General features: G+C 37.8%; 1 protein-coding gene across 2 annotated transcripts in view; it reads right to left on the reverse strand.

Annotated features, from left to right (window-relative positions):
* Nucleotides 1-15,000, reverse strand: part of LOC135212049 (neuronal acetylcholine receptor subunit alpha-7-like) — a 21,197-nt gene that overhangs the window by 1,940 nt on the left and 4,257 nt on the right. Inside the window, exons 2-7 of one of the 2 annotated variants that reach the window (XM_064245376.1) lie at nt 5,966-6,111; nt 5,569-5,613; nt 3,972-4,081; nt 3,130-3,352; nt 2,670-2,844; nt 2,177-2,332 (exon numbers count right to left, since the gene is read on the reverse strand). In XM_064245376.1, the coding sequence (XP_064101446.1) occupies nt 2,177-2,332; nt 2,670-2,844; nt 3,130-3,352; nt 3,972-4,081; nt 5,569-5,613; nt 5,966-6,111 (855 nt within the window). Of the gene's footprint in view, nt 1-2,176; nt 2,333-2,669; nt 2,845-3,129; nt 3,353-3,971; nt 4,082-5,568; nt 5,614-5,965; nt 6,148-15,000 lie in introns of both variants that reach the window. The other variant, XM_064245375.1, reaches the window with a different exon arrangement.

The following is a 15,000-nucleotide window of genomic DNA, read 5'->3' on the forward strand; positions in this document are numbered from 1 at the left end:
AAGTAACAGGGGAGTAGAGGAATTTCTTGCTGCCATCTTCGAGGACTTCAGTAGGTATCCTGCTAGGAAGGAAGACTTCCAGGGTATGCAGAATCCCTTGGAGATTGAGCAAAGAGAGTTCAAGAGTTACGTAAATTCCCGTTGACTTTCGTAGGTTCTTGTCACTGAAAGAGTTCTTAGCAGTATCCTCACTGCACCATTAATTCACAAATGTTGTTCCCAAACAAAGTAGTAAAACTGATTCTTAATACACCATGAAAATATTTGCAGCATTGAATACATCTTCAACCATTGTTTAACCATTTTCATAAATCATTCGGCAACTTGTACACTAAACTCCCGACCATTATACTAAGTGACCAGTCTCTTATTCACATATTGTATGATGAATTATCAGAACAGATCAGAAGTCTAAGGTCACATTTTATGAAGCTGAAGGTTACTGAAGAAATGGCAGGAAATTCCTTATACAAGATCAGTCTTTCAAACTTATACAACCTGATATGTTTGGAAACCTTGGAAGTGGGAGACGAAACCAAATAAGTAATTTTTTATTCAAAGATGAAGCAAAGTGAAATTAACATTTTCAGACATGATGCTCGCAAGTTCATGGCAATAATGGTAAAGTACTTGGTTGACAGGGTCTGCTGAAGTACTTGGTTGACAGGGTCTGCTGAAGTACTTGGTTGACAGGGTCTACTGAATAGCAACCTGCTTCACCATTTGCAGTACCTGCATCCATTGATGAGAAGAGAGGTCTTCTGATAAGTCTATCAAAGAAGTGGCGTGTGAAATGTCCAGAATTGTGCCAGAGCATGACAACCTTATGAAAGAGTGGAAGTTGTATGCAAATGAAGTAATTACAAGGAAGTCATATATAGACGAGTATGACAGCCCAGGTGGACACTGAATCAGATGGAAGTGAGTTTATTTTTATTGAGAAAATATACTAGCCAATGACACTAGTCTAGGAATCCATAAATATCCAACTCTTGGAAAACTTGTCAAGGCAGCATTGACACTGAGCCATGGATAGGTTCATGTTGAGAGGGATTTCTCTCTTAACAAGACTTTGGTCACAGCCAGTAGGAGTTGCCTGAATGAGAAATCATAAATGGTCTACTCACAGTGCAGGGCAAAGTTAAACACGAAGGAGTGAGTAAAGTGCCTGTCACTGTCAAGATTATCCGTGCATTTCGAAGTGCACACAGCAATTACAAAATTATGAAAGATGCAGAAAAGAAAGGTAAAGAAGAAAAACAGAAGATTGAAGAAAAAAGAAGAGAAAAAGCAACTAAAACTCAAGAGGAAACAAGAAGAGAAGGTGGCAGACCTACAGAAAAAACAAAAATTACAGCAAGATAAGATTGAAGCATCAAGAAAACTTGTGAATGAAGACAATTGAAGACAGCTTGTACGGTCAAGAAGATCGATCCTGCAGAAGTAGCTTCTGCTCAGGCTCTTTAGATAGAGTCCGAGAGTGCAAAGTTGGAGAAATCATCTGCTGAACTGAAGGAAATTTCAGATGAAATTGCTTTTCTGAACAAGAAGAAAAGAAAAAACTTGAGTGAAAGTGCATCTCAGTGACTGACAAATTGTTGTGGTAATTCAGTTTGAGATGTAGGCTCTATTTTTATAAATATTGATATTTAATCTGATTATACCTTCATGTTTGCTTATTATTTAAGTATCATTGAATACTAGTCAAAAGCTTATTTCACTGAAAATCTGGAGTGGATAATATTGCGTAATTGAATCAAATAAATTAATAAAAAAAAAAGGTGTAACCAAATGCAAGGGCTTAGTTGTATAATAGAACAAACTACTAGTTGTTACTAGGTTGGTCAGGGATGGGCCTTGGCCAGGTTCCCCCTTTCAAAATTAAACGTCTTTATTTAATATCTCGCAGCAAGTAACACCTGCTTACTGGTCCTGATTGATTATTCTTTGATAGTGAGTTTTAAACATTACTACACGTATACATTTAAATGCTTAAAATGTCGCATTTGAAATATTACATTACATATATCCATTTGGCACTCCTACTTCTTAAGATTATAACTCCTACCTTTTCTGAGTCAGACTTCTACTTTTTTTTATTTCAAGGGCTGGTAGGAGACCTAAGATACAAGAAAGCAATAAATTTATTCAAAAGACCGTACAAGTGATTACTTACCTACGAAAGGCACAGGTCCACCATTATTTGGGAGATTGCTAAACAGGGTTAGATAGCAGCCAATGAGTATGCCCAGAGCAAAGAGGTGCATGATGAGTCTGCTGAAGAAGCTGCTTAGTGGCAACGCATAAGTCAGGAGGACGACAATCATAACAACTGTGAGGAATGGATGAAAGCAAGGTTATGCTCAATTTCCATTTTACTTTATTTAGTACTTAATTGATGGAACAAAGTTTCTATGATGTTTACTAGACTATTCAAATAGGAAAAATGCAACAATCGGCCAAAAACATAGAAAACTTACTGTCAGACATGTATGAATGTTTTAATCTAAATAAGAATCTTTTGGTTCCCCACACAACACTGGATGAGCAAAAACTGAATTTTGTATCATCTCAAAGTTTACACGGGGATGAATTATCCACGAAATGTGTATCATTCAAATGTTGGAACCGAAGTTTAAAAGATGTGCCACAGTCATTGTAGTACTTACCTAATGCAGTAGTTGTAATGTAGGTAGCATGAGCCTTGGCTAATCGCTTGACCTTGAAGGCAAAGTTGACCTCAACGTACCTCTCCTTGGCCTCCTCGAGGGTAATAACTTCCCTCGAGGCTGTGACATTCAGAAGTTCCCAGTTATTGTTTGCTTCGTAGTTGCTCATCATCACCTGCAATTAGACATGTGCACTAATGTTACAGTGTCCCCGAAAAAAGTTTGCTGACAGTTTGGTAGAGAACCGAGATAATACTACACTGTATTTAGTTTATTTTACAATTTTGGAGCTACTTTTTTATGATATATTTGGTTCTGGATGCATCACATCTGCTTGATAGTCTCTTGAGTTGTTTCCTAGACTACATAACATGTCTGGAGAGATTTTATTCGCTAGGAACTTGTCAGGGAAGAGAAGATATTTATAAACTTGTAGGTACTATCTCCCATTTGCTCTTACGTCTGTAGTTTCATTATGTTTGATGATTTGAATATCAATTTGCTCCCCATGGTGGGACCAGGACCCCATTCGGACGAGGCACTCATGCTGGTCGCTGGGCCATTCCGAAATGTTGAGGTCACAGTTGACAGTTATGTGGGTCGGTGGGAACCAGTAAGTCCTGCCTAGGTAATCTGAGATCACTGGAACTTTGACGAATGGAACAACGCTACCTGACTCAGCACTGGAAAGTTTACAGAAAGTCAGTTAGTTTAGGTTAAGAACGACTATGTGGAATTGCTCTTAGCTATAGGATGTCTAAAAAATATTTAAGTGCAGTATATAATATAAGGTCGTGTTACTTATCAGAAGGCCAGACCCCAAAGTGCCTCTTTTAGTTGAGGTGGCACCCTATATTGACTTCAATGATCAGTTGGCGGCGTGTCGTCAAAATTACCCATTAAAAAGACAGCTAAGATATTTTGCAAGAAGAAAAAAGAAACTTCTGAATTCATTCATCCTTTTTATGTCTTCATGAGGATTATAGCTCCAAATGGAATCGGATCTTTTTGGGAAATTTTTTAATCACTAAGAAATCTTTTGTCCACTTTTAAGAAATAAAACTTATGAATTATTTTTAATCTGTTGATACACCTTAGGGCTACCATGATTTTAAGAAGGAATTTGGTCTATTGAAAAATTAGTATTCCATGTTAACGAAAACTTCCATCATAGCAACATTCCCTTTCCCCAGACCAGAAGCTTTTGTTTTTATGCTTCTCGAAGAAATAGAGCCACTCTTCCCTCTCCCTGTCTTTCATCCTACCTTAACTCGCTCCAAATCTGAAGCTCTGAAAACCCACCTGTTGAACACAGCTATGTCTGGAGTCCAAACATCTGTCTGGTCAAAGTGGACTCTGTCAATATTCATGTAATTTTTAGGCTCCCAGCTGAGGTACTCGTCTGTCCATGTCTGTAAATGAGAAGTTTCAGATTTCATGAGTTAAATTCTTATCACTACGTATCATCTTTCAGTTGTTATGAATAGCAATATCCCATATATTATTTAATTTCTTGCATGTGATTTGCTTAAGATTTAGAATACAAAGTGTAAGCAAAACAGTGAAATAGTAACTGAATCACAACATTAATTCTTTAATAATGCTTCCATCGAGAGAGCCTAATTTCTCTCACAAGGAGCTTCTTTCGATGGTCCCCTGATAAATGTATCTGCAATGTTTTATCAAATTCTATCCACCTGTTATGTGATATTTGGCTCTCAACTTTCTTTACAGAGGTTTTGAAGTCCACTGAAAGTAGGTTTAATGAAGTTCTCTTTGAATTATGACAAAACCGGTGACCTTTAACGGACTGGGGTTTGTTCAATTAGTCTTTATAGCTTGTGTGATAATTTCAAACAATGATTACTATTCTGAGAAACTGTCAAGATTTCCTCGGAAACGAGGTAGTGCCATCAGTACACCTCACGTGTTGCACTGTAAGTCATTACTAAAGGGTGTTTACAGCATCCCATTGGCCCCTAACTGCACCCACCTTTGGCATTTTATTTTCTCTCCGTCTTTCTGTTCAACCTCTCAAATTATTACTTAGTGTAACTGAGAGTTTTCTCCCAGTTTTCATTTGGATACTTGTACAGCATCTCATTTATTTTCCGAATCGCTTTATCTTTATGCCCAGCCACTCAGCTGGATGAAGAGCTCAAGGTGCCTCAGTGCTTGGCTTGACAGCTTAGATTTCTCTCATTTGTTCACCTTTTTAAGGGAATTTCTGATATTGCTATTAGATTTTGGAAAATTTGCTTTTTTTGAAAAGCCAAGAAGACCATTTACCTTTATATTTTTATTCATTTAAGATGCAAACAGTTTCTCTGGTGGGTGACGGACTAAGGTCTGTCGTAGGGTTGGGGAGTTCAAGATTTTGTTTGGAATAAAGTGACTGATAGAATTTTTTTTCATAGTGCCACATCATTTTAAGGCTAAAAATAATTTACTGCCTTTATTACAACGTTTGACAAATAATTCTATTTAGCATAAGTCAGGACAAAGTATTATAATTAACCTAGCTTCTTGTTTGTCGTTGTCTTCTTTTCAGTGTACTCCCTAGTTGGGGTTGTTTTGATTGAGCGCCATCCAGCTGTTTGTATTAAATGGCTCATTTTATAATTGGTGTTGGCAAAGGTTTTAAAGACAGCTGCCCTTCCTGATTCTTTAGCCTCACCCAGGACTGAACATTTCTTTTTATGTGACTAGTTTTTTTCTAGGCCACAACAGTTCATGAAAGACTGTTTGACCTAAATAGCAGCAAACCTTTTTGTTTAACATAATCTCCTCACAGGAATTAGAAGTTCATAAGATTATTTTTCAGTATGGGATTAGTCATTTAACTCATTTTTATTTTTTTTCTTTCCTTATATTTGAATGATTAAAATACTCAACTCACCATAATTGACCATGCATTGACTGTCATCTGCTGCTTTACATCATCCTGGAAAAACGAAGAGTATTTTCAGTTAGTCTGACATTGGTTCACTCCTTTCTGTTACAGATTAAAAAAAAAACTTGAGAAAACATTGTGATGATGTTTTGAAGTCTCAAATTTGAGATTCAGGAAGCCATTCCATTACTAGAGTTCTCGCACTTCTTTGAAAACTTCCTTCCAGTTACAGAAAATGACAAGTAGAATTGTGGGTTTTTAACCAGATTGAATGAACAGATCTACTTGCAGGAAAAAGCAAAATTTCCTCAACTTCCCCTATGATGGCCAGGCATGTAACCTATACTTAAATAGAACAAAAGTTTTAAATTAGAAAGTATGAGCCAAAGTTCCACAAACTCACCACATCGAGGCTAGACAGATAAAGACCCAAGAAAACAGTCGTGTTGTGACTGGGGTTCTTGACTGGTCGTACTTCCTTGTTGTAGCCTGCCAGTTTGTCTTTGTAAAGGCGTGATATCCAGTTCTCTGTGGCCGGATCTTCCTGCTCTGAAAAGATGGCGGGTGCGTTGGGAAAAAGGTGTCCTGCAATACATTAAGTAGTTAGATGCACGGTCATAGATTGTCAAATGTTGAAAATTAAATTTAAGGAACAAGTTCTATAACAATGCTTTTCAGTTACAGTGTTTATTGAAGGCAATTTTCAGTAGTAACAGATAAAGAATTAGGTCACTGTGATACTTGTCTGACTATAGAGCCTTGGGTAAAGAATTAAAGATGCATGCACTCTATATTACGTGGATGTAAACTTATGATTGGGGAGATAGATTGCTAGATAGGTGATGAATAATTTGACCCCATCTGTAGGTCATGGGGGGGGGGGGATAGTAAGACGACATTTTTCCACACCCACCTTTTCTCCTTGTTTGATAGGACTCCAGTGTGGGTTAACCTTTCATTTATCAGCTAGTCCTTTTGGGATGTGGTTGGTATTATTTATATGACCTAATAAATAAGGGTTTATATCCGAAACTAATAGTGGTGGGGACTATGGTAGGGTCATCAACTACCCAATAATGTTTGGACCTGAGAGATATAACATTAATAGCTCAAGTGAAGAACTGTTCTGCAGAGCTGGGCCATGGATTCCAGAGGTGTTCTGGTTCTGGGGATATGGCTCTTGGTATTCTGTCCAGTTTGTCCATGATTAGGGTGGGATGATTGTATCGTTGTAATCCTCTATCCCGAGAAGTGGGTTTGGCTAACATTTAAGTTACTTTAATTGTGATGTGCCATCCCCTGTGGGGTAGGTAGGTGGCAGATATTTGTGAGTTAGCTCTTATTGGTCTCATTGGAAAAATAAACTCTATGAAAGGCTAATGATGTTTTTATTTTTTTTTATTTTTTAGGTTTAATTTTTTTCTTGTAATACAAACTTTGAGAGTAGTAATACATCATCGAGTACCCTTGGGTCCCTTGATGATAACCTTTTGGCACAGATGACGATATCTGCACCCTCATGTAACAATCAGTGTTTATAAAAGGATTAGATTTTTTACGTGGCTAGGTACCAATGGGTTACATAGCTTATTGTGGAATCCGAACCACATTATATCAAGAAATGAATTTCTAATCACCAGAAATAATTTCCTCTAATTCCGCACTGCCATCAGCCAGGAGCGAACTCAGTCTACCAGATTGGTAGTCGAGCACGCAACCCACTCATCCAGTGTGGAACTCCATAGTTATAATAGGTTAGGAAACCACCTAATGTAATTACACTCTAACCCTATGCTGCAGCACAGAGCAAAGGGAAAGTGACCAGAAATGTATGTGAAATTGGACCAGGAATATTTGAAACCACTCATGATAAGTATTTGACCTTTTATCTGGAATATTCTAATTGTGACAATTTTAATGTGTACAGAGACAATGTGAAGTGCTGTGGCCGAGAGCCTAAGATGATACCTGAAGGCCGAAGAAAACTGACCTTAGAATCAGCCTCTTCTAAAGAAAATGAAAAAATATCGCATTATTCCATCTTGGAGGAGTTAAAGGAGACTGCGCAATGCATGCTTTTTGGAATCACTCCAACTGATGACATCCTCAGAGGAGAAACTTGTAGAAGAATTAAAAGATTGAGGTGTGGTTAGAATTGAAAGAATGAAGAAGATCACTGGAGTCTTAGTTAATTATTACATTCAATTCTACTTGCTCACCTACTATAATAAAAGCTGTATGGTTATGCAGCAATATCTCAAGACCAAGGAGATGTTTTTATTGTGAAGATTATGGACATATGTTAGGGTCTTGTAGGTAGAAGCTACAAGGCAAGCCTGCCACATGTGTTGAATGTAGTGAACCAGAACATGGTGTATGTTATAAAGATGCAAACTGTATACATTGTGGAGAGAGTAATCCATTTTCTGCACAGAATTGTGATATGTACATCGTGGAAAAAGAAATCTAGACATTAAGGGTAATTTGGTACTACAAAGGGAAGATCAGTGGCAGCACGTACTCCTGCCTCTTTGGAGGCTGCATCAGTAATTTCTAGCATTCCTGCATCTTCGGAGGCTGTGCCAGTGATTTCCGGTGATCTTGCCTCTTCGTAGGCTGTGCCAGTAGTCTGTGGCGCTCCTGCCTCTTCAGATGCCATGCCAGACATGCCTGTCACTCCTGTTTCTATGGAGGCTGCACCATTATGCTTGGTGTGTCCACCTCTTTGGAGATTCCAACAGCTGTAGCTGGCACTCCTGCCTCTTTGGAGGCTGTATTATCTGTATCTGGTCCTTATCTCACCCTGGAGTCAGCACTGGCTATGACAGGTGCAGCCTGATGCTTCAGAGGATGCACAAATTGTTTGTGACATTTCCATCTTTCCTTAGGTAGTGCCAGCTTTGTCTGGTGCTCCTAAGCTTGATATTCCCTTGACAAAGATGACATCAAAGGTGACCAACACTCATAATACTGGGGAGGCTGTGCCATCTGCAGCAAGTTCCTCCCCCATTGAAACAGTGCACTCATCAACCTTGAAAAGGAAGGCAGACATAAACAATCAGTCTCCTTCCGGAAAAAATCAGGATTAAGGCAATCAAGTTAATTAATTGAAAAGGGGCTCAAGTTGAATGGGCTCCAAATCTAAGTGAAATGTGAAGAACTATGGCTGCTCATATCAAAGTATCTTCTGCATGAATAGCTTTGCAGAAGACAATGATTGGTAATAAAACATGTCCCAGCCTGTTGGAGTATTCAGCCTATCATTCTCCGTATAACTTAGATGTAGGAAGCCATGGGGTGTAGCATTATATATTCATAGTGACACCCCATAAAATCATATTAGTATCCAGTATACACTGCAAGTGAGAGGTGTGCAGATCCATTTGTAAAGTAAATATACAGTATGCACGCTCTACCACCTAATGAAGTCTTCCCCGCCATGAATTTAAATTCTTTATCCCTTGTTTGGGGTGATACCATTACCAATCAAAGAGGAAATTGCATATGTTCCTTCACAAAAAGTGAAAATGTAGGAATCCTAAACACAGTGGAGTCTACACATTTGTGTGTTCAAACAGGCACATAGTCAGCAATTGATATACCGTAACTATATGTAGTGATGACTGCCGTATTGATTCCAATTGGAGAGTGAAAAAGGATAGATTTACCCGCAACCATTTTCGAATAGTAATGAATGTAGCTTCAAATTCTCCATCTTCAAGGTTACCAAAATGGAACATTGGTAAAGCTGATTGGGCAGCATTCCAGAAACAGCTCAATAAATGACTCAGCTGATGACTTCCCTCTGTAGATGGTGCGCTTGATTTTCTCAATACGATTATATTTTCGGCTGGTCTTCAGTCAGTACCTACTTCAGGCATATTTATCCACCGACCGGTTCCCAGGTAGACTCATAAGTGTCAGGAAACTCATAGAACTAAGAGGTCAGCTTTCACCAGATACCACCGATAGAAATGTGTGTTACCATGTTGAATTTAGAAAAGCAAGAACTCATTTCCACATGGAAATTAAAAAGGCATGGAAGGAATCTTGGACAATTTTCATATCTTCACTTAATTCAAAAACACATCCTGACTTTAGTTTGGCAAAGAATTAGAAAAATAGCGGGTAAATTTACTTCCTGTCAACCTTCAGTTTTCAAGATCAATGTTTGTGAAATAGCAGATCCCCGGTTAGTGGCAAATGAGTTTGCTAATCACTTTGCTAATGTTGTAAAGGAAAATGATGACAGACCATATTAAGCTGAACAGGTAGAAATTTATTTTAGTACCTCAAGGAATGAGCAATGCATTGTACCTTTTACTATGAGAGAATTTGAATCGGCCTTAAGTAAATGTAATGAATCGACTCCTGGACTGAATGATATATTTATTAATTAAGCATAACCCCAAAAGTACCATATTTTTCGTAATAAGCCTTATTAACATAATTTTTCAAGAACATATCCTTCCCAAGCAAAGGGAGATGTCAAAATTATTCGTGAAACCAGATAAAGAACCATTCAAGACAGAAAATTATCATTCCATTGCACTGCCATCATGTTTGTGTAAATCATGGAAAAAATTATGAGCACGTTTGATGTGGTACATGGAATGTGGTAAATATCTATCGGCTTGTCAGTTATTTCCGGTTCAGGTTGGAACACCAATATCAGATGTATTCAACCAAGGCGTGCCACAAGGAAGTGTTCGAAGTGTAACCATGTTTGCTGTAGCAATCAATGAGATATCCAAAATAATTCTCCCAGATGTAGCTTAGGTTCTTTGTTGACGACCTTTCGATATCTTTCACAGGAAAAAGGAAGGCAGTGGCTGAATGCCACCCTCAGCTTTGCATAGATAACATAGTAAAACGGGCTGAGATAAATGGTTTTAGGGTTTCTGCAAGTAAAACGGTAACCATGCGTGACTTTTGCCTTAAAAGAGGATTCCATCCTGATTCAGATCTGCTCATACATGGACAGAGAATTCCATATGTTGGTGAAACAAGGTTTCTTGAGTTGATTTCTTATACCAAGCTAACTTGGATTCCACATCTGAAATATATTAAGACGAAATGCTTGAATGCTTCGTGGGGTGCTGACCGAACTCAGATGTTGGGACTACTGCTGGTTCGGAGATGGTACAGATTTCAGAGGCTCCTATACTCTGTTTTTTTTTCCATCTGTCCATCCGCTTGTGATGTTTTCGCATGGTAACACTGCGTCCCGGGCTTGTGTACGTTTTGGGTAAATAAAAGGATATCTGGGTACATTTGCAACTGAAAAGTGTTTTAATAATTTACTGAATGCGAATTACACCTTTAATATTCGAAATAGGATATTATTCAAAGCCCGGGACGCAGTTTGCACAGAGTATATGTATTTGGTTTGCCCACTCTGGAACTGTCCAGAGGTAAAATTCTATAGATATTTTACTTCAACAAAAGCAGAAATGTCCAATGAAGCAATGCAATCAATGTTTTTAGATCATTAATCCCATCATAACTCTGTTGCAGTTTTCAGATGGCTCAAAGTCAGATGCTGGTGTCGGCTTTGGAGTGGTCTTTCTTGATGTAGAAAGGTGTTTATTTTTGCAGCAGAACTGCACGAACTTTCAAAGTCCTTAAAGGAAATTTGAACTTAATTTTATTTTAATTTATTATGACGTCAGTAACCTCGATGTTGTGACAGTTTTTTTAGCCATAACCAATCACTGTCAGTGAACAAATCAGCAACATACAATAGATTGGCCAAGTAATGGATTCGTAGATATTTCCCTTGTGGTAGTAGTGTCTGGTTATTAATCCAATAGCTAAGCAATATACACATAGGCAAGCATATATATATATATATATATATATATAATATATATATATATATATATATATAGATATATATTAATATTATTTACATGCGTGCATGCATATATATATTTGCGTGCGTGCATGCATGTATGAAATTTTAATAACCACAATACCCTCTTAACTTCTTGTCATCAAACTGGATATGCTTTTCACCACAAAGCTCAAAATCCAAATGAAGAACCAGATGAAGATATTCTAACGGCCAGGCAAATTTTGAACCTTCGTCAGGAATATCATAATGCAGTGCTATATCCATCTGACCATGAAGAAGGCCATAGGTCTATTCCTTGGAGGAATAATGCCAAGGTCTATTCCCACTCATGCTAACATATAGGTATCTGTCAAATTAAGATGCACTTATGAGAGCTAGAATGAACCCACCCTCACCCTAAAGGCCAAGTGTCTAATCATTTATTGCTTTTTCCCCTGAAATCTGCATTTAGAATCTAGTGTTCTTTTTTACCTGCATATGCAATTGTAATAACTGCAATGCCCTGCTAACTTCTTGATTTCTTCACACTATGGAAACGCTTTCACCACCAAACATAAGACCCGAATGAAAAAACAAGGAGAATAAATTCTGAAAACCCGGCAAGATTCGAACCGACGTCTGGAATACCAAAACGATGTTATGTTATCTGACCACGAAAATTGGTATAAGTCTGTTCCCACTCATACGTATGAAATCTGTCGAATTCAAATACATTTTCTAGAGATGGAATAAACACCCACAAATCAGGGCCGGGTGTTTCATCGTTTTTTGCTTTTCGGATTGATTATTATCTGTGGGGTAGGCAGTATTCCTCAGACATTGTTACCAACAGCTGATTAGGGAAGCTAAAAGAAAAGCACTGAAGATCACTTGACAGTATCTTATCTCGATTTCAGTCTCTGCCAACGCCGATCTTTTTATTTTCATCTCTTCTTGGGTCTTCCTAAGATCGACGATCGTTTCTGAGGATTATGTGGTTTTTTATTTTAATTTCTCTTATGGATCCAAAAACGGTGAGAATGGTGGAATTTTCGCGTTTGTAACAAAAACACATTTTCTGTTATCGGTTGCGAACCAAATTCAGCGGAATGAGCGATAATATCCGAAAGACCAGTGAAGGGAAAGGTAGTAATTCTGTGATGTAAAAAATAGAGAAATGAATAACTGTAAAGGAAAAATAATCTTTAATTATTTGGTAGCTATTAGGGGGTCTTAGCTCAGAAAACCAATTAATTCGTATGTTTTATACACGGAAATATTGTGTATTGAAGCTACTCAGGGTCACCGCAATTTCAAATTTGGATTTGAATTCAAGATAAGACTGCTATTTCTATAGTCCTCCCCAAAGGCAATATTTATTCTCTGATAAAGACCGCCGTTGAGAAAGACTGTAGTTACTGATCTGTTTTCAACTCTTAAATGTTAATAACCACATCACAGACAGTGATGTGGTTATTAAAATTTAAGAGTTGAAAACAGTATAAGTTGAAAACTGTATAAGTTGTAACCTTATACAGCTTGGTTGAAATTATACACTTTAAAATGTATCGGAACACGTTTTCGCTTACTCGGATAGTAAGCCTACAAACTACTTCGTTGTTGTGGGAAGAGGGTTAGGAAAGACTAAAAAGGTCTGGAAAAGTTGTTTAGCGTTGAGTTAAAGATACAGGAATTTTAGGAAAGGATATTTAAAAGTTATTTATTAGTATGAAAATGTAAAATATAAATCATATGCATGTTAAACAGTACAAAAAATTATTTTTAATAAGATATAGCTTATTTATTTTAATTTTCGTTGGTGAAACAACGATCTATTTGACCGTAGATTTTAGCATGCGTCCCGATTAATGTTATAATGAGGAATGATAGACTTTGAAAACACTTGTTGGGAAAAAATTAGTCAGAACTTGAATGAAACTGTGTCAAATAATTACATAAGGAAAGTTTCGTACGTTTGCGCGGAGGTCATTTTACACTGATAAGAAAGTGCGAATTAAAACACCCTTGCATTTGCAGTTTATTATATTTTACTCAAATATTCACGTTATTTGGACTTTTTTTTTTCTTTGCAGAATGATTTACTTAAAGTTACGAGAATTTACCTGTGGACTCTCGCCGTCTTAAAAATCATCTGCTAAAATTGAATAAGAATAGCCCCCAACTGAACCCGTTCTTTGCAAAATTAATAGGCATAAATTTGAAATCGTGCTGTCAGTGCACCTCATCCGGTGCATGAGGTGCACTGTAGGCATTACTTAAGGTTCTTTGCAGAGCGCCTTCGGCCCTTAGCTGCAACCCCTTTTGTTCCTTATACTGTAACTCATTTCATATGCCCTCTCTGACCGCCCTTTCGTTTCTTTTACTGTACCTCCTTCCATAATCTCGTTCTTCCCTCTTTCTTTCCACCCTCTCCTAACAATTGATTCATAGTGCAACTGCGAGGTTTTCCTCCTGTTACACCTTTCAAGGCATTTACTGCCAATTTCCCTTTCAGCGTTGAATGACCAATGTTTGGCCTTTGGTCAAATTCTATATTCATTTTTAATTCAAGATCTCTTTGACCTTTTTATCATCTGGATCACTTTTCTCCGAGTTCACTGATGTTCCAAAGGTTTTCTCATCACAGTCTGTGAGACAACTTCCCTGATAAGAGTTTCGAGTGTCTGATTATTGCTCAAGGAGGAGTCTGACTGAACATGTAATAGTATTGATACGTTATGGTTCTAAAAGGGCATCGGAATCAACGCAGCCTGAAATGAATAAATCATCTTATGTTTAGTTCTTCCTGCTCTTTTATGCTGGTTGGTATCTTGCTTATTTCTTTGGAAACGAGATTTCATGCAGATGCTGTTGAGACATCTCAACCCAATGCCTTTTAGAGTTCAAGCGTGACTTGGGCGCATATCGGTAAAGCTGGTGTCAAACGACGTGGTTCTGTTTCAAACTGACAATAGTATTCAAGCATTGAATCCATTTTCTTCGATATTGATCATTTACGCAACTAGCAGCTAACCAATATTCGTGTGCGCCATATGTAAAAGTTACGGCAGCTTATTAATCGAATTACGCTGTGAAGGGACGACGAAATCAGACAATCAGAATCTGTTAAATGACCTTGCTTAATCACAAGGATATCGATATAGCTATTCATTTAGTTTCACCTTTGTTTCCCTTCTTCCTTTTCGCAGTTTCTCTGATCGTAGGAGCAGTTGTAACAGACCTGCGTTCTTTAAGCTTGGTCGTATTTGAATATACGCTAAAAATGATGATAATGTTAGTAATGATGGTAATAGTAATATCATTCTAACGTTCGAGTGGTCTGTGATATGAAATTTCTGTCGCGTACCACTCGTCGAGCGCGATATCAGCAGATAGTGTAAAGAGGCCCTAGATATCTCGTCACTCCGGCGATGTGATAAGGACGTTTAAAAGTTTGAGGAGTCGATATATGAAAGCCCCTGAAGAAATCATGTTTTTTGCTGGTAGCTTGCTGTCATCTTTTTCTTTTTTCGACACTCCGTAGCCCTTTTTTCCTTAACGGTGCAACTTTTCCTTCGAAGGCGGAGCCTCCAGGTATTGGT

The sequence above is a fragment of the Macrobrachium nipponense genome, chromosome 40 (genome assembly GCF_015104395.2).
Source record: "Macrobrachium nipponense isolate FS-2020 chromosome 40, ASM1510439v2, whole genome shotgun sequence".
NCBI lineage: Eukaryota > Metazoa > Arthropoda > Malacostraca > Decapoda > Palaemonidae > Macrobrachium > Macrobrachium nipponense.